Source organism: Musca vetustissima, unplaced genomic scaffold (assembly GCF_032173495.1).
Source record: "Musca vetustissima isolate MV318-11 ecotype Yass unplaced genomic scaffold, APGP_CSIRO_Mvet_v1 utg5582, whole genome shotgun sequence".
In the NCBI taxonomy this organism is placed as follows: Eukaryota; Metazoa; Arthropoda; class Insecta; order Diptera; family Muscidae; genus Musca; species Musca vetustissima.
In genome coordinates, this window is record NW_026880347.1 from 214,788 (window position 1) to 233,716 (window position 18,929).

General features: G+C 36.8%; 2 protein-coding genes and 1 long non-coding RNA gene across 3 annotated transcripts; 2 read left to right on the top strand and 1 right to left on the bottom strand.

The window, feature by feature from the left end:
* Window positions 1–835: 835 nt before the first annotated feature.
* Window positions 836–5,202, top strand: LOC133325913 (uncharacterized). The gene is made up of 2 exons (XR_009754175.1): window positions 836–951; window positions 5,102–5,202. It is a non-coding gene; the product is annotated as an uncharacterized LOC133325913 (long non-coding RNA).
* A 166-nt stretch (window positions 5,203–5,368) lies between these two features.
* On the top strand, window positions 5,369–6,229 carry LOC133325927 (uncharacterized protein DDB_G0281497-like). Its single transcript, XM_061534625.1, has one exon. It carries the CDS (start codon window positions 5,369–5,371, stop codon window positions 6,227–6,229), a length of 861 nt encoding a protein of 286 aa, XP_061390609.1.
* A 7,682-nt stretch (window positions 6,230–13,911) lies between these two features.
* LOC133325928 (uncharacterized) lies at window positions 13,912–14,626 on the bottom strand. The gene is made up of 3 exons (XM_061534626.1): window positions 14,503–14,626; window positions 14,183–14,427; window positions 13,912–14,112 (listed from the first exon to the last, which is right to left on the bottom strand). The coding sequence occupies exons 1-3, from the start codon at window positions 14,621–14,623 to the stop codon at window positions 13,912–13,914; spliced, it is 567 nt and encodes a 188-aa protein (XP_061390610.1). The 5' UTR covers window positions 14,624–14,626.
* Between the last annotated feature and the right edge of the window lie 4,303 nt (window positions 14,627–18,929).

Consider the following 18,929-nt stretch of genomic DNA (forward strand, 5'->3'; position numbering starts at 1 on the left):
TGACAGTTTGGTATTAGGAAAGCTTTTGTGTTGTTGTTGCGTGGTGTCGCTGCCGTTCCGAACGCGTTTTTTTGTTATTTGAATTAAATAACAGATGTTGAATTGCGTTATCACACATTTTTTTTTGAAACGCTTCGTGCTATTAATAAACGAAAAATTTGTGATGTCAGATAATATAATAATAACAGGATATTTTATTACCACCAGGGACCCCAACAAGATTCTATCCCGAACCATCAGACATTGACTCATTCTTTTTTTGTGGTATAACCTTATCTTATCTCTCCTGTTTTAACAACTTGTGTCCGGAGTATGGGTACCCTGTGGTATAAACAAAACCTATTACCAACACCTCTGCACCATCAGCAGCAATCTGGTCGTACCTCTCTCACTCTCGTCATTTTGATAAAAAACAAAAACATATTTTTTCCGAGGTGTAGAGCAAATTAACAACTTCGAACAAAACACAAAAACAATAGATATAATTAACAATTATTTATTTCTGTTCGAAACGTTGAAGTGTAAGGAGTTGTGTCCGCAAAGTTAGTTAGTTACCAATACCTCGCAGGTGATAGTGACTGACGTTTGGTTGGTTTGTCATTCACCCAAACCAATTCAATTAAATTTAAATTTGAAAAAAGAAAAGCTATACCAACGAAAGATCGTAACAAAACAAAATACCAACAAAAACAAGTGTAACGACACCATCAGTAGAGAAAAAAAAAAACGTTAAATTAAGATACCAGTGATAGTGGAAGAAGCAGAGGTAACAACAAAATGCAAAACTCCATTGATAATGAAGCTACAACAACATCCACTCCAACAACGACATCAACAGCAGCGACAGCAACATCGCCAGCTGCCGTCAGCACCACCACCACAACTCTGGTGCATGCTACAATGAAACCCGCACGCAGTGGAAAATGCTTGGTTACGTTCAGTACCTATGAGGTATGTGTCTGAAGGGGTTTAGCAATACCCCTTTGTTTACCGGCAAAACTGTAAAAATAGCAATAACACAACGACATGAAGAACAACAGTCGGTTGCAAAAGTCAGCTTGTTGTTGATAACTTTTGTTGCTAATTACTTTTTTTGTTATGATTCAACATTGTTTGTTTATGTTTTGTTGTTGTTGTTTGTATTTAATATTTATCTTATCAACAAGAAGCAATCACACACAAAAACAATCACTGGTCTAGACAAACAACAAAACGAAGAAAGTTAATATAAATTAAATATAAAAAATATATTGTCAATATTAAAAAAATGTCGAAATGGTCTGATTTGGGAGACTTAAGCGTTGTGGTCTTATAATGTATTACCGTATAGTTCGTTTAACTTCAGGCCTAATGACCTAATGTCAAAATATTGCTATCATATTTATTCGAAGATATTTTCGTCCGATTTCATTAAAACTGTGCACAAAATTTCCTGCCAATCGCGTAGACTTATGATAAATGGTGTACTATTTGTATGAAATAGAATAAACCCAGTAAGGAAAGTAGTAAAGTCGGACTGGGCCCTCCACCACTTTGGGTATATTCTACATATTCTAAAAGACATCGCCTTTTCGAAGGAACATTACAGGCCATTCTGCAACCTATGCTAAATTTTCTAAATCGATTTAAAGCAAGCTTGACAGACGCTATTCGATATGCTGCGCTTTTTAAAATTTTATCTCAATCAGACACACAAGGATTATTTGGTGTATAATTAATATGAATAGGTCGAATTTATATATCGAAGCTATGCTATATCTTAATCTGAACCGATTTCAAGGAAACTTTCAAAAATTCAGTACGTATGCCAAAATTCGTGCAAATCGAAAGATATGTAGTGACTTAGGTACATTAAATCGAACGAAAATATATATCGGTGTTATATATAAGTCTGAACCGATTTTCGCGATACTTAGCAGACATCATTATAGACTTCAATCAGTACGCTATGCCAATTTTCATGCAAATCGAATAATTTTCAGGGACTTTGGGGCACCATTTACATTAAATCGGACGAAAATATATATGGGAGCTATATCTAAATCTGAACCGAAATTTAGCACACATCTTTTTAGACATAATTCAGTACGCTATGCCAAATTTCGTGCAAATCGAACGATATATAGAGTTTTTGAGCTCCATTTACCTTAAATCGGATGAAAATATATATGGGAGTATATCTAAATCTGAACCGATTTTCACAAAATTTAACACACAGCTTTCTAGGCATAATTCAGTACGCTATGCCAAATTTCGTACAAATCGAAAGATATATAGGGACTTTTGAGCTCCATTTACCTTAAATCGGACGAAAATATATATCGGAGTATCTCCAAATCTGAACCGATTTTCACGAAACGTCATTCTAGATTCAATTTAGTATCCTATGCCAAATTTCGTGCAAATCGAAAGATACATAGGGACTTTGATGCCCCATTTACCCTAAATCGGACAGAACTATATATGGAGCTATATCCAAATCTGAACCTGAATCTGGACCGATTTTCACGAAACTTAGCACACATCATTCTGGACCTAATTTAGTATCCTATGCTAAATTTCGTGCAAATCGAAAGATATATAGGGAATTTTGAGCTCCATTTACCTTAAATCGGACGAAAATATAGATGGGAGTATATCTAAATCTGAACCGATTTTCACGAAACTTGGCACACGTCATTCTAGACTCAATTTAGAATCTTATGCCAAATTTCGTGCAAATCGAAAGATACATAGGGACTTTGATGCCCCATTTACCTTTTATCGGACGAAGCTTTATGCGGGAGCTATATCTAAATCTGAACCGATTTTCTTCAATTTCAATAGGGTTCGTCGTTGAGCCAAATAAGTGACTTGTGCCACATTTCATCCAAATCGGATCATAAATGCGACCTGTACTTTGTTTACAATTTAACATCTACAGACGGACAGGCGGACGGGGGGACGGACATGCATAAATCGACTCAGAAAGTTATTCTATGCATATTCTCAAAAAGAACCATGTGTCTATCTCGTTTCCTTTTGCCTGGTACAAACATATGTACAAAGACATAATGAAGGGTATAAAAACGAATAATGGAGATTACCATTATATGGGGGCTATCACAACCAATTAGGTAGAAACATGTGTCCAAAACCATAAAATTACGGCATATTTTTTTGGGATACCTTTATATGGGGGCTACCCCGAAACTTTAGTCAATACTCATAATTTTTCGTAGGCAGATCTGATGACCAATATATCAAATTACTGCTGATTCTGTTGAAAAAAGTATCCAAAAGTTCAATATTGATAATTTTCGGTTTGAATATTTGATTCCCGATGAGAACCAAACGCAAATTACAAACAATTCGGTTGAAACATGTGTCAAAAATTCAACATATCGATGTATTCCATGCGGAATGACAAATTTTATTTACACTCCACCTTATGATGGAGAGTATAAAATGTGAAATCTTCGGCATGTCCATTACCGCCGATCTAGTAGACCCAGAACTAAAACAAAAACAAGTGTCAGTTGGTGTTGCCGGCAGCCTCCGTCATAGGCTCTCCAAAAGGAGAGCTTGTTTCAAATTTGTCACTCCATTATTTTGATATTGAATTTAGAACATTTCAGAATTTAGTCCCTTTACTTGAGAGGCACAGCTACTATACTCATGTTTGGATATGAATTATTTTTCTATAATATATTACGATGTTGAAAGTTCGATATAAATCGGACACTCCATTTGTTCCAAATTTGAAGCCAATTATTCCCATATTCAAACATTATAATGGCTTGATTAAAATATTACGTTGTGCTTGGTTAAATTTCGATACTCTGTTCGCATGATATTATAAAATTAATTTTTAACAAAATTGTGTTCATTTTATGTGGGAGGAAACGAATCTGGTCTAAATAAATATGGGTTCTAAAACCGATATTTCGATGCGGCACATTTTTATCGTAGCAAAGTGTATATAGCCTAATAAGACAAAATTAGGCTCCGCAACCTCTAGATAATTATTTCGTTTGATAGGTTCGGAGATTTTGGGGAAATTTGTAGGAAAACATATATAAAGGATTCACGATTTTTGGAATTTTAATGTCAAGTATTTGATTTGCAGAATCCATTGCAAAAATGGGCTTTGAATTGCTTCTATAATACATTGTCTTCGTTAATTTTTCTTCAGTTTTTCTAACATTTCAATAATGCAATGAAATAGTCACTGGCGATGGTTCTGAACAGTGATATTCTCTGAGAATCTCAATTTATCTGTTAGATCAAATTATGGAATAATTCATCCTGCAGCAATATGTATACTTCCCAGAAGTATGGAACCATGTTCATTTATTACTCTGTTGGCATTTCGTCTCAGAATGCCCGGCAGAGATTTAATGTGTTTATTTTGGTTTTTTGTTTCTTCTTTTTTGTCATGTCTTGTCTCGAATAATTTATTGTTTATATCGAAATAATTTGGAAAATGAAAGAGAGGAAAATTTGCGCAAATAGTGCTAAAGTAGGAAAATAGTTCTGATATTAATGAAATGTTTACATTTTGGTTAAAATAGTGTCTTTCTCAGGAGTATAAGAATGTTTACTTGTACTCTGTGACCATAAGTTGCTAGTTGGAATTTTCGGAGAATAGAAAAATTTTTAAAAGAAAACGGTTTTCGTATGCCCATTTTTAATAGCATTCCCTTCACATACATGGTCGGAACATGCTCTTTTGAAGGTCTATGTTTTCACATATACACAACCGGCTCATATTAGGTTTTTTCTAAGCAACATATTTAACCCAGTTGGCTGTAATTTGGCTTTTAGAGTTATCAGAGAGTAAAAACACTCATTCCGAAAACTATCAATCGATTTTAAATATAGTCACATGATTTGGAATTGCACCAAAATAAAAATTCCGCCTCATTTTTTATATTTTTAACGCCGATTTCTACAACCAAAATACATTATATCAAAGTTTTATCAGAAAATTAAAAAAAAAATAAAATTTTAATATTCCTACTTTTCGAATTAAAAATATTTTATTTTCTTTCGCATTTTAATATTCAAATTTGTATGTATTAAATTTTATAATCCGATTTGAATATTTATTTATTAATAGGACCGCCAAGAAGCTCTAAAACGTACAACGATGATGGATGACCCAACGACGTATCGTGCAAAGGGCACCAAACCGCCAAGTAAAATTGAGACAGTGGAAAATACAAAAGAAAAGACACAACAACATGAAAGTAACAGCAACAACAACAATAATAATAACAACAACATCAGTCATATACCAAAACCACCGGTAAATAATTAATTTTAAACAATTAATCATCCACTTATCTACCTTGTGTTTTGTTTGCCTTTTCTTTCCATTTAGCCCATGCAGTTGATGTCACCACCATCGAATAACAACAGCAACAATCTAAAAACCCAACAGTTTTCACAAAAATCCCAGGCCTTTAATTCATCCAAACCATCGTCGTCGTCTTTGTATTCTAATGAATCGCCTTCCAGTGTTACGCTAAGATCATCAACAGCATCATCAAATGGTGTGGCCAGTGAATCTTCCCTTTATCGTAATTCTAATCGGAATACCACCTCTGTCCCATGTCCCCCTACCAGTCAAAATCGTCAAACTCTACGATTGGGTACCGTTACCATTGGGGAATATCATCAGCCGGGTGCTCGTAAAGAACCGGAAAAGTTTGATTTTATTAGTTCAACAATAAAACGTAATGATGGCGATTCCGCACCGGCAACAGCAAATGGAGCATATCACCATGAAACGCTACAAAGTGAATTGCACAGCACCCTGTCAAGGTCGAAATTGAAAAAGACAAATGGTTCGGTGTTGGAACATCAGCGTAATTGTCCACTACATCAAAGTCAACAACAAATGCAACAGCAGAATCAGAATCAGCACCAGAATCACCATCAGCAACAACATAATCATCATCAACATCACCATAATCAACATCAACATTCGTCCCAACCTCACCATCCATCGCAATATGAATATCAAAATGTCAATTTCAATAATACCTACAGTGTATCCGAGATGGCAAATAAATTGCAAAAGACATCCATCAATGGTGCTGGTGGTGGCGGTGGTTCTAATAACACCTCATCTGGCACTGGCACCACCCCTAGTGTCGGTGGTATTTTAAAGAATGGCAATCGCAATAGTTCGTCCAACGGCAGCAGTAATAAATCCACTGAAAAATCCATTAAATTTGGTTAAGTGGTTGGAGGTGTCCGGTGGTGCTCCATGCAAACTGTCACAAAATCCGAATGCGAATTTATTTGCAATATATTTTCATAGTTTTTATGTTGTTGTGTATATTATAGCATACAGAGTTATTAATATTATTATTATTATTATTTATATGTAGAGGTGCAATGCTAGGGGAGGAGGGGCGTTATGCTTGGCTTAGGTTTAGTATCATTGTTATCTAAAACATATGGCAAAATAGTGAGGGTCCTAAAATATGTTTAAACAGAAAGGAACTTTTCAAACTGTCGGACCCATTTGTTCGCTCTTTTTTTTTCTTTGATTTGTTTAGTATACCCAATGATGACAATGATCCTAAATCCGTCGAAGCATTACTCTCTTAATTAGACTTGCACCCTAATAAGTTGATGTAATTTTTACAATTGCATGTATTTTATTTAGCTATAAGCAATACAAAAATGTGCTTCTATATTATATGCGATATATATCTACTATATTTTGTATATACATATTTATGTTAATGTGCAATAAAATGTATAATCTAAAAAAAAAATTAAGTGAGTTTTCTCGATATTGTAAAAGAAAATTTACTAACATCTACAGTTTTGAAATTTTCGATATTTCCATATCGTTGAGTCTGAATAAGACATAAGACAAATATTCTGTACTCTAATGCACCTTTGAATATTGAAGGTTGAAATTTTGTATGTATGTTTTTTAAAATATTCAATTAATCGAAATTTGGTATGTTGCCGTACTACAAGGATCTACTACTTCTATTCTTTCGATAGTAGCCAAGGTTTAAGAGTCCCTATCGCTTCGTCTCTGAAACAGCATTTTGTTCTTGCTGCCCAACATCGGCTTTGCATTTATATCGGAATAATTTGGAAAATGCTTATGCGAATTTTGTAACACCAATGTGGAGGTCGGTAAGAGTGTTTAAAATCAATAAACAATGGAATACTTAACTAGTCGCAATCGAGTGAGTGGAAAGTCGGTGGTTGTTAGCAGCAGAAACATTTGTCAAGAAAATTTTTGATATACCCATTTTTATACCCATCACCACCATCGAGATAGACCCATGGTTCCTTTTGAGAATATGCATAGAATCTGATTTGGATAAAATTTGGCACAGTTCACTTATTTGGCCCAAGGACGTACCCTATTGAAATTGGAGAAAATCGGTTCAGATTTAGATATAGCTTCCATATAGTGTCGTCCGATTTTTGGTGAATGATGCACCAAACTCCCAATATATATACGATTGGGACAAATTTTTGCACAGAGTACTGGATTAGGTCCAGATTGATGTCCGCGAAGTTTTGTACAAATCGGTTCAGATTTAGATTTAACTCCTATATATAGTATCGTCCGATTTTATGTGAATGATGCACCAAACTCCCAATATTTGTCCGAATGAGACAAAATTTTGCACAGAGTATTAAATTAGGTCCATACTGATGTCTACGAAGTTTTGTTAAAATCGGTTCATATTTAGATATAGCTCCCATATATTTGTTCCGTCCGATTTTTTGTGAATGATACATCAAACTCCCAATATTTGTCCGATTGGGACAAAATTTTGCACAGCGCGCTGAAATTTGACAGAGGGTATTAAATTGAATATAGAGTGACAACAAAAAACAAATGGTGTATGCAACGGTTGCTCAATTAGGTCCATGTGTTTATATATAGCTCCCATACATAATTTTACTCGATTTCATACAAATGGTACACCAAAGAATCCAAGTCTGTCCGTTTGACATGTAATTTTTTTTGTTGATTTCTGAATGGTATGTGTATGGAGATTTTCAATTGGTTCAAATATCTATCTTGATAGCACATTTAATTTCGTCCGATTAATCGTCCTCTAAAGATTATATGTCTGTTCTATCTACAGGATTTTGTAGATATTAACAAAGTGGTGATGGGTATCATATAGTCGGCCCCGCCCGACTTTTGAACTTTCTTGACTGGTTTTAATATCATCCCCTTCGTATACAAGGTTGGAATTTTCCCTTTTGAAGGTGTATGATTTTACATATTCAGGACCGACTCCATCTAAGACTTTTTAAACAATATTATTCAACAAAGTTGGCTGGAATTTGGCTTCTAGAGTTATCAGATAGTAAAAAACACTCATTTCAATATAGGCTCATGATTTGAAATTGCACTAAAATAAAAACCAGTGAGCGGAGCAGTATAGTCGGACGGGCCGACCATACGATACCCTACACAACTACCACGGAACTCAAATTTTCTGCGGATGTTTATTCCGAGACTGGGCAATATTTCGTGATATTTGCCCCTTCTTCCTCACATTGACATATTTTCCGAATATTACGAGTATTCAGTACAGCTATTGTCCAGATGCCCTTCACCGTGAGTTGTGTTGTGATGTTCGGCTTTCATTTGAGGTCTATAGATCGACTCGAAAATAACACAAAAAATTAAGTTTTCGGTCCACTTCATTCCAAAATTATTATCTGATCAGCACCGAAAATTATAGGCGTTGTCCTTGACCATAACTGGAACCTCATGGAACATTTCAAAGCGATCAGCGCTATAGTTCCGCTCTCCAGAGTGATAATGGGTTACTAAATAATATACGAATATGGAGATACCTGTAAATATTTAGGTGTAACTCCCACATCCGAGCACATACAACAATATAATTGGTCTTAATTTAAAGGTCAACCACTCCTCTTGGATATAATATCAACTTCTCGGGTATATGTCCTTCAGGGGTAAATATATACGCCATAGAATACAAATTTTGTAATTTTTCACACAAAAGTCAGGGTCCATTTGACCCGATCTTTCTCCAAACAGGCATGCTTTTTCTTTGGCCCGTTCCGCTTCTCCATGCAAAATTTCACGATGTTCGGACCATTGTTGCGCCCTCTGGAGCGACCAGAAAAACCGATAAAAATTAAGTATTTGGTCCATTTCATCCCCTAAATATTAACCGATCTTTCCCAAAAACAATAGGGGTCTTCATTGGCCAGAACCCATTCTACATGCAAAATTTCGTGAAGATTGGTCCATAACTGTGGCCTGTATCGTGTTTAAAAATTGTAATGGACAGACGGACGGACGGACACACATGTCTATCTCGACTCAGCTAGTCGAGATATGACGATCGGTATACTTAAAGGTGGGTCTAGGACCAATATTTCGCGGCGTTACAAACTTTTGGGGCTGCACAAAGCTATAATACCCTAACAACATAGTTGTGTAGGGTATAAAGAGTCCCTATTACTTCCGTCCCTGAAACATCATTTTGTTCCTGCTACCCAATAACGGCTTTGCAAGAAATTACTTCCAAGACTGTGAATGGGTACAATTAGCGACGACCACCTGAACGGACCATTGTGGCAGCCTTAGATCTGTCCAAGGTGTTCAATACGGTCGATCATTCCGAACTGATTTCCGACATCACAAACTCCACCCTTCCCCGTGACATCATGCGTTGGCCAACTACCCTAATGGTTGGCAAGCCTTCGTTGAGTTCCGTAGTCAAAAATCCAAATACCGCAAGATTAAAATGGGAGTAATGCAAGGCGGTGTATCTCTCCAGTTCAGAAATTCAGCTACACCCACTGGCTGCAACCACACATCTTCTGTAGTAAGTCGGGAAGATTTGGCAGGGCAATTGAATAAGTACAGTGTGGTATGAGTGCCCGTTCCACATGCTGGACAGACATTCTGCTCTGGTAATCAATCCATGCCCAATACGAATTGAGACGACTGCATCATTCTGATCGTATTTGGGCCAAAGCTACTCTGGTTGGTCTTAGCAGCAGACGTTCTTCAGGTGCGATGGGTGAGGGGTGAGCTCCGAGGACGGCATTCATTCTGTATTTGTTCAGCGCTGCGGCAACTGCAAAAGTATGAATGCTATTCTTTTTTATATCGTTGGATCTCTCTGTCTAGAACATGCAGATCATTCCTGACATGCATGGGTGCGGTGTCATCCTAAATATTATCAACCTAACCATATGATAGTTAGGATGATATTGCCTGAAGCACCCGAGCAGGTATTGCAACGAAAGCATATTGCTATGCTGACGTAATGGAAGGATCTTCGTCTCGTCATGAGGATGGTCCGCTGTTGTCACGAGGACAGGTATTCGTAGACCACACTGGTGTCGCATAGGTAGCCACAGCCGACATATCGTTTTATATGAGGTCAACAAGGTTTCCTTATCTGCGTCCTAAGTGCTGCCGGCAAGCGAACTTCCTCCTACTTTTCAGTGTATCGCAGATAGATGTGGTTTGCGTGGATGATTTAAACATGCTGTCGAATGTGACCTCGAGTATTTTGGGGTGGTTGGTGGACACAATCGGATTGGTTCTTTAGCTTTCAATATTTCGGATAATTGAATAAATATATTTTGTCTGGAATAAATCAATACATACCTTCTTAATTGTTACTTAAACAGTATACCTTGCATTTCTAATCATTATATTTTTATTAATTTATTTCGTGTTCGACTTTTTGTTACAAAAATTTTTATATTTTTAATAATTAATTTTCCCTTTGAGGTCTTATTAAAAAAATAAATAAAAAATCTCAAAATATGGCCAGCAATAATATACAGAAAATTGTACAAAACAATTTTCATTTGAATGTGAGTATGGACCAGCTAAAATTTAAGAAAAAAAATCAGATTTGAATTTTGCAATTCCTGTAGCCCTGGGTACTATCGAAAAATACCAATGAGATTGTCAATACCTACATACAAAAGATCTATAAACAAATGCCGTTTACGTTTAGGAAGGGTAAGATGAGCCTAGGTTGAGAGAATATATTGTTATTAATGAGGTTCTAGTTACAGATCATAAGCCCCCCAAAATAGCTGCCGAACGTCCCGAAAACAAAGCTCCCATACGAACCTTTAAATCACAACAAATGACGGAACAACAGGACACAAAAATAATACCACAAACAACGAACGTACCCGTGAAGAAATCTGCCCGCTCCAAGCCCCCAAAACTTAATCATGAACGTCTGATGCAAATATTGGGTGCAAGTAATCAAAATAATCAACAAATTCGTAAGAAAAGTACGGCTACCATAAACACGATTCTCAATCAAAAGAAACCCATAAAATCTCCCAATTTAAAAATATATGGTTCAAGACGTTATGGTTCCAGTGCTAGTAGTTCTCGTTCAAGTCTCTTTCGCAGGCATGAGGATAAGCGTCGTAAACATCAGTCCTCCTTTCAAACCCAATTGAATATTATGGCTCGTTCGTATCATAGTGGTGGTCACTTCCATGATTCCATTGCAAAATGTTTAATGCCGCTGCGAAATCAATATGTCAAGGGTAATTTGGGTTCGCTACCCGAAGCAATGAGAGTCAGCTCGTCGATACAAAATGATCTAATGATAATTGATGATGTTTTGCGTAATCGTATCTCAGTGAATGGTGGGAGGAAGCTAAATGATATATCACACATGAAAATCACATTGGATCCGACTGATCGCCTTAAGGCCTGGAAACATCCACCACCATTGGAGAAGTTTCCAATTCATAACATAAATGAATTGTTGGCCAAGTCGAGTAACAAACAGATGAAGGTTCCAGCCGAGAAGCCTAGCATTAGTAGAAGTCGTTTGAATCTTTTCAAATATTCTTCACCAAATGATTCGGAATTTAGGAATCTAGAATTGAAAGAATGGCATAGACGTAATCGCATGAAGAAATTGGGACTTATTAAAGATCCCATAAAACCTACCGGGAATAACAATCCAACAAATGTGGAAGGAGCTAAATTAAGGTCGACTCAAAATAAAAATCTGTGTGATGCAAATGTTTCTGAGTTGAACAATTGCTGTAACGTTGGGCGCCATTTTACTTATCATGACACAAGTACAAAAATGATGGTGAAACCCCAAGAACGCAAAATTGCCTCTTCAAAATATGGAAATATAAAATCATCAAGTGCTGTAAAAAGTCGTCCTTCCCCTACCGATGTTATAGTTAGTCCCTCATCGTCGGAATCCTCAACATTCCCAGTTCGTTTAAATGTACCATTGACAGCAGTGAATTTAAATGCCATGCTGGCAAACAAAGCCCCTATGGGCTGTATAGAGACCATTGGTCTTTATAAAGCCCCTATGGGCTGTATAGAGACCATTGGTCTTTATAAAGCCCCTATGGGCTGTATAGAGACCATTGGTCTTTATGAAGCCCCTATTGGGCTGTATAGAGACCATTGGTCTTTATGAAGCCCCTATTGGGCTGTATAGAGACCATTGGTCTTTATAAAGCCCATTTGGGCTGTATAGAGACCATTGGTCTTTATAAAGCCCCTGTGGGCTGTATAGAGACCATTGGTCTTTATAAAGCCCCTATTGGGCTGTATAGAGACCATTGGTCTTTATAAAGCCCCTATTGGGCTGTATAGAGACCATTGGTCTTTATAAAGCCCCTATTGGGCTGTATAGAGACCATTGGTCTTTATAAAGCCCCTATTGGGCCCCTGTGGGCTGTATAGAGACCATTGGTCTTTATAAAGCCCCTATTGGGCTGTATAGAGACCATTGGTCTTTATAAAGCCCCTATTGGGCTGTATAGAGACCATTGGTCTTTATAAAGCCCCTATTGGGCTGTATAGAGACCATTGGTCTTTATAAAGCCCCTATTGGGCTGTATAGAGACCGTTGGTCTTTATAAAGCCCCTATTGGGCTGTATAGAGACCATTGGTCTTTATAAAGCCCCTATGCGCTGTATAGAGACCACTGGTCTTTATAAAGCCCCTATGCGCTGTATAGAGACCATTGGTCTTTATAAAGCCCATTTGGGCTGTATAGAGACCATTGGTCTTTATAAAGCCCCTGTGGGCTGTATAGAGACCATTGGTCTTTATAAAGCCCCTGTGGGCTGTATAGAGACCATTGGTCTTTATAAAGCCCCTGTGGGCTGTATAGAGACCATTGGTCTTTATAAAGCCCCTGTGGGCTGTATAGAGACCATTGGTCTTTATAAAGCCCCTGTGGGCTGTATAGAGACCATTGGTCTTTGTATAGAGACCATTGGTCTTTATAAAGCCCCTGTGGGCTGTATAGAGACCATTGGTCTTTATAAAGCCCCTGTGGGCTGTATAGAGACCATTGGTCTTTATAAAGCCCCTGTGGGCTGTATAGAGACCATTGGTCTTTATAAAGCCCCTGTGGGCTGTATAGAGACCATTGGTCTTTATAAAGCCCCTGTGGGCTGTATAGAGACCATTGGTCTTTATAAAGCCCCTGTGGGCTGTATAGAGACCATTGGTCTTTATAAAGCCCCATTTGGGGTGTATAGAGATCAAGGGTCTTTATAAAGCTCCATTTGGACTGTATAGAGACCATTGGTCTTTATAATGCCCCTGTGGGCTGTAAAGAGACCATTGGTCTTTATAAAGCCCCTGTGGCTGTATAGAGTCCATTGGTCTTTATAAAGCCCCTGTGGGCTATATAGAGACCATTGGGTTGTATATAGCTCATTTGGGCTGTATAGAGACCATTGGTCTTTATAAAGCCCATTTTTGCTGTGTATAGACCATCGGTCTTTATAAAGCCCATTTGGGCAATTTGGGCTGTATAGAGACCATCCAATAAAAGCCACATTTCGGAAAGAATTCTATTGAAAAATGCATAAGTATATTTATACATTTCTTTAAATATGGGTTCCTTTTGAAGCTAAAAACTACTTGGACATAAACTCATTGAACCATCTCCACCCAGAGAATACATCGAACGCGTATGAACCAAGGCATGACATAGTTCCTCTTCTGCAAGAACATCAGTGCTAGAAAACGGTGATGAACCATTTATATGCATTAAATTGGGATGTGACAAACGTATTGTAGATATTCGCTCACGCCATGTATTCCAAAACAACTGGAATTTAGAAACAAAATGAAAATATTCAGATTCCAATTGCTTCTTTACACACAACATACACACCCACATTTTTATATAAATGTCCACCAAATTCAAAGAACATTGGCTGCGCTTCCTCTTCATCACAGATGATAATTCGCATGAGCTCTCGTTTTTGTTTGCGAAAGAAATTCAATTTGACGAATTGTAATGGCAGCATACTGACCAATTCAAATGTTTCAATTTCCGGATCTTTAGTGGTGCCATGGACATTTTGCAAATCGCTTTTATCAAAATCATCACAACCGAAGAGCAGTTTGGAACGTGTCAAACCTGAGGAGTGGTATTATTTATTTCTATGTATGTATGTTTATATGTGCATTTATATTCCTTTGACTTATGACTTACCAATATGAAATTGCCTCAAACCGATGCCATCTTCTGTCACCTGGGTAAAAGGATTCTCCACAATAACAGGTTCGTAGATCTCTTCGTATTCTTCCATCATTAGTTTTTGTATACGAAACATGTAGGGATTATTTTTTAAATATTGTAATTGTCATAATGAACTTTCATTTTTATAATAGAATGTCCTGAACATTTGGGCTGTTTTTCCCACACAGTTTTTTCAAAATGTTGCTGTAAATTAATTTTGTAATATCATGCGTACGGGCTATTCGATTTTAAGCCTGTATATTGTTGAAAGATAGGACTCATCGGTTCATTGCCCCCACAAAGGGTCAACATTTTCAATTTTTATAAATCCAATATTAAGTGCGTAGAATGTCCAATTTGAACCAAACTCTCCCATCAAGTCCGAAGATGGGACCCATAGGCCCACACCTTGGTATACCTCTCCCGCAAAGGGTCAACATTTTACAAACACGAAAATTTAATTTGAAGCGAATTGAATAGCCGATTAAATTCATTGCTTGCACATCGTAATATTTTACCAAACCGGCTTCAAATTCGAAGATGGAATATATAGGGCAAGTTCTTCAGGTACCTCTCCACAGATAGCCAACCCTTTGACCAAACCAACACTTAAACAAACTCTTAACCACGTTACATCGTCTAAACCTGCTACAACAATGTAATAATAACCGCTGAAATGTTAATGAGCTTTCATGTAAAAGCTTTCGCTAACATATTCCGTTACATAGCTCTGTATAAGCTTTTATAATGTGCGCGAACAGTTGTTAAATCCAAAATTGTATTTATCTGTCAGTCAGTCAGTGGGGCAAATCCACCATAATGGGCATGCGCGCACAATTATCTCGAAAATATGGCATGTGTAGCTGTTGGAATTTTGTGTGTGTTTGTTTGTTTTTTGCAGAAGACTGGATTTTCTTTAGGCCAGTAATATCGCATCTCTTTCACATCGACCAACAAGTGTAGAAACAACGACAACAACAACATCAGCAGCACCGATAATACCAGTAATGTGTACCCAAAAAACAAGATTATTACACAATTCATAAATATTTGCTAAAATATAGTTATGGACACTCAGCACCGGCACATAGCTTAATAATTGTTTAAAGACAGAGGCGTAGAAGAGGTGGGGTTTTAAGGGGGTGGGTAGGGGAAACAATTTGAGAATTTGTTTATTTTTTATGTTAGAAATCTTTGTCACAGTATAATTATTTTGAACACTTTAAATTTTAGCTTTGTTTGCTATTATCGAAAGCTGATCGCTTCGACAATGTACATCATTCTCTTATTTTGTCTGGATTTCAAAAACAAATTAAAATAGATTTTTTGATAATGATCGGAAAATATGTCCGATGAGCCAAAACTTTTGAAGAAGCTTTCAGAAAACATGATCCAGAAAATGTGACAGGGTAAGAAAGAGAAGCTGTTGACCACTAACTGAAAATATTGTCGAGGCTACGCAGAAGTTTAAAGTTCCGTAGTAGTTGTGTGGTCGACCGAGTGTGACTCACTGGTGTTTATTATTTTAAAGGTTACAGCCACATTTTCTGACAGAAAAGGTTGTTCCTTGGTATTCCAAGATTTTGGAGGAAAAATAAAATTTTGCCGATTTTTTTAAGTCTATGTTCTAATATACACTCCATATAAAAAGCCCATCTACTTTAAGTAATTTCAAGGTTATTATTCAACCAAAATGTCTCTAATTTGGCATTTCGGGTTCCGGGTATTCTTAAAAAAAAACAGTAAGGAAAGTAGTAAAGTCGGACATAAAATCGGACGAAAACATATATGGAAGCTATATCTAACTCTGAACGGATTTTCGCGAAACTTAGCACACGTCATTCTAGCGTTAATTCAGTGCGCTATACCAAAATTCATGCAAATAAAAAGATTTCCAAGGCTTCGAGCGAAGCTATATATGGGAGCTACATCTAAATCTGAAACGATTTTCACGAAACTTTGCACACATCATTCTAGACTTAATTTAGTACGCTGTGCCAAATGTCGTGCAAATCGAAAGATATATAGGGACATTGGTACATAATTTACCTTGAATCGGACGAAGATATATATGAGAGCTATATCTAAATCTGAACCGATTTTCACGAAACTTGGCAGACATCATTTTAGACTTAATTCAGTACGCTATGCCAAAGTTCGTGCAAATCGAAAGATATATAGGGACTTTGATACACAATTTACCTTAAATCGGACGAAGATATATATGGGAGCTATATCTAAATCTGAACCGATTTTTCCCAATTTCAATAGGGTTCGTCCTTGGGCCAAATAAGTGACCTATGCCAAATTTCATCCAAATCGGGTCATAAATGCGACCTGTACTTTGTTCACAAAAATACATGGACGGACGGACGGACGGACATGCGTAAATCGACTCAGAAAGTGATTCTATGAATATTCTCAAAAAGAACCATGTGTCTATCTCGTTTCCTTTTGCCTGTTACAAACATATGCACAAAGACATAATACCCTGTACCACAGTGTTGTGAAGGGTATTAAAAAAAGATTTAAAGTTTTTAAACACGATACAGACCACAGTTATGGATCAATCTTCACGAAATTTTGCATGTAGGTTGGGTTTTGCCCAATAAAGGCCCCTATTTTTGGTAAAGATCGGTTAATATTTAGAGGATGAAATGGACCAAAAATTTAATTTTTTCGGTTTTTCTGGTCGCTCCAGAGGCCGCAATTATGGTCCAAGCATTGCGGATTTTTACATGGAGAAGGGGATCGGGCCAAAGAATTGACTGACTGACTTTTGTGTGAAAAATGACAATATATATATATATATATATGTATATATTTAACCATGAGTAGAGGTTGACCTTTAAATTTATGTGGGAGATAGACTTAAATATTTACAGGGGCTTACGTATTCATATATTATTTAGTAACCCATTACCATACTAGAGGGCGGAAATATAGCGATGATCGCTTTGAAATTTTCCATAAGGATCCAGGTATGGTCAAGGACAACGCCTGTTAAAACTTACATTTTTGTGTTTTTTTCGAGTCGATATATAGTCCACAATTGAAAGCCAAACATCACAACACAACCCGCGGTGAAGGGAATGTGGACAAGTAATTAGAAGAGCTGTACTGAATATTAGTAATATTTGTTAACCTCTAGAAGTTCTAGGGGCATTTTTAGCCGATCCCGTTGTAATTTTTGTTCTCAAATGATGAAAGAAAACGTGCTGGAACGTTTTCCAAAACGAACCCCTATATTAATATATCAATCCAATTCAATTTTGTTATGGCCGAAAATCTTTTTAATCCTACTCTATATATTCTAAACGTCATAACCATTTCAAAAGAAGTGGACAATTTATACATCGGGCTACACTATCTCTATAAGACCTATAGGTCCATTGATCCTTTCAGGAATAGTTTAAGCTATAGTAACATAATTGTAATAGTTTCGAAAGTCTTTTATCTATAGATCACCCACAGACGGTATTTCATATATGGAAGACCTATAGAAGGAACTTCTAAATGTACAATACCTATAAAAGGGCACCTAGAATGTTTTTTTGTCTAAAGAAAACCCATGGAATGTCTTCAAGGTTTAGAAAATCTATAGAAAGTCTTTAGAGTACCAATGGAAGGTAATAAAATATCGTAGGACCTTGCAGGAATATTTAAATCTATATTAATATTGTTCCAATTAATTGTTTCGAAGGATTTTTTGTATAAAGGCCTATGGCCTTTCATCTGTGAAGGGCCTATACAAATTGTGTAAAACACATATGATGACTCCCATCTATGGAAGACCTATAGATCCGCACAACAATATAGCTTCAAGTTGATTATACCACACGAAGTTTTTGTTTGGATCCAAATGTAGGAAGATTTTTAAACTGAACTCAAAGATGATTTTGATAGTTTGGTTCCTCAATACACCCCTCCAAATGCACAAAACTGCATACGCCACTGCCTTGCTTCACCTTAACTCATTTGGCCAACAATAATAATTGGCCAAGTCTCGTTTTATGAAAGTGCATCGTTATTGGAAAGCATTTTTTATGAAAAAAATATATATGAAAGAAATATTACGTCTAAACTTCTGGATTGCAAAAAAATAATTGGATCGGCGTTAAGTCTTTCATTGTACCCGCTACAGTGAGCTGCGGCGCCCCATATCGTATAGCATCCATTTAGACATTCATTCATTCAAACACTTGAAGTGATTCACTTCCTTCCTCATTGATTGCGAAAGATGTTGTTGACAGTGGTAGCGCGAGTTAGAGTTACGTTTTACTTTTCATCTCACTCTCAATTTTTGAGATATGGTGGTAAAGCTGCTCTCATCATTAGCAGCTCTTAATAAGATGACCATGGACATTTTGATGTAAACTGGGCAATCAAACAATAGCTTG

Bases quoted from the DNA above. Each gene is read 5' to 3' on its own strand.
- LOC133325928 (XM_061534626.1), bottom strand. From the start codon at position 14,623: ATGTTTCGTATACAAAAACTAATGATGGAAGAATACGAAGAGATCTAC. The intron at 14,428-14,502 runs GTAAGTCATAAG...ACCACTCCTCAG, and splicing joins TTTGAGGCAATTTCATATTG to GTTTGACACGTTCCAAACTG. The intron at 14,113-14,182 runs GTGGGTGTGTAT...TCTAAATTCCAG, and splicing joins GTGGACATTTATATAAAAAT to TTGTTTTGGAATACATGGCG.
- LOC133325927 (XM_061534625.1), top strand. From the start codon at position 5,369: ATGCAGTTGATGTCACCACCATCGAATAACAACAGCAACAATCTAAAA.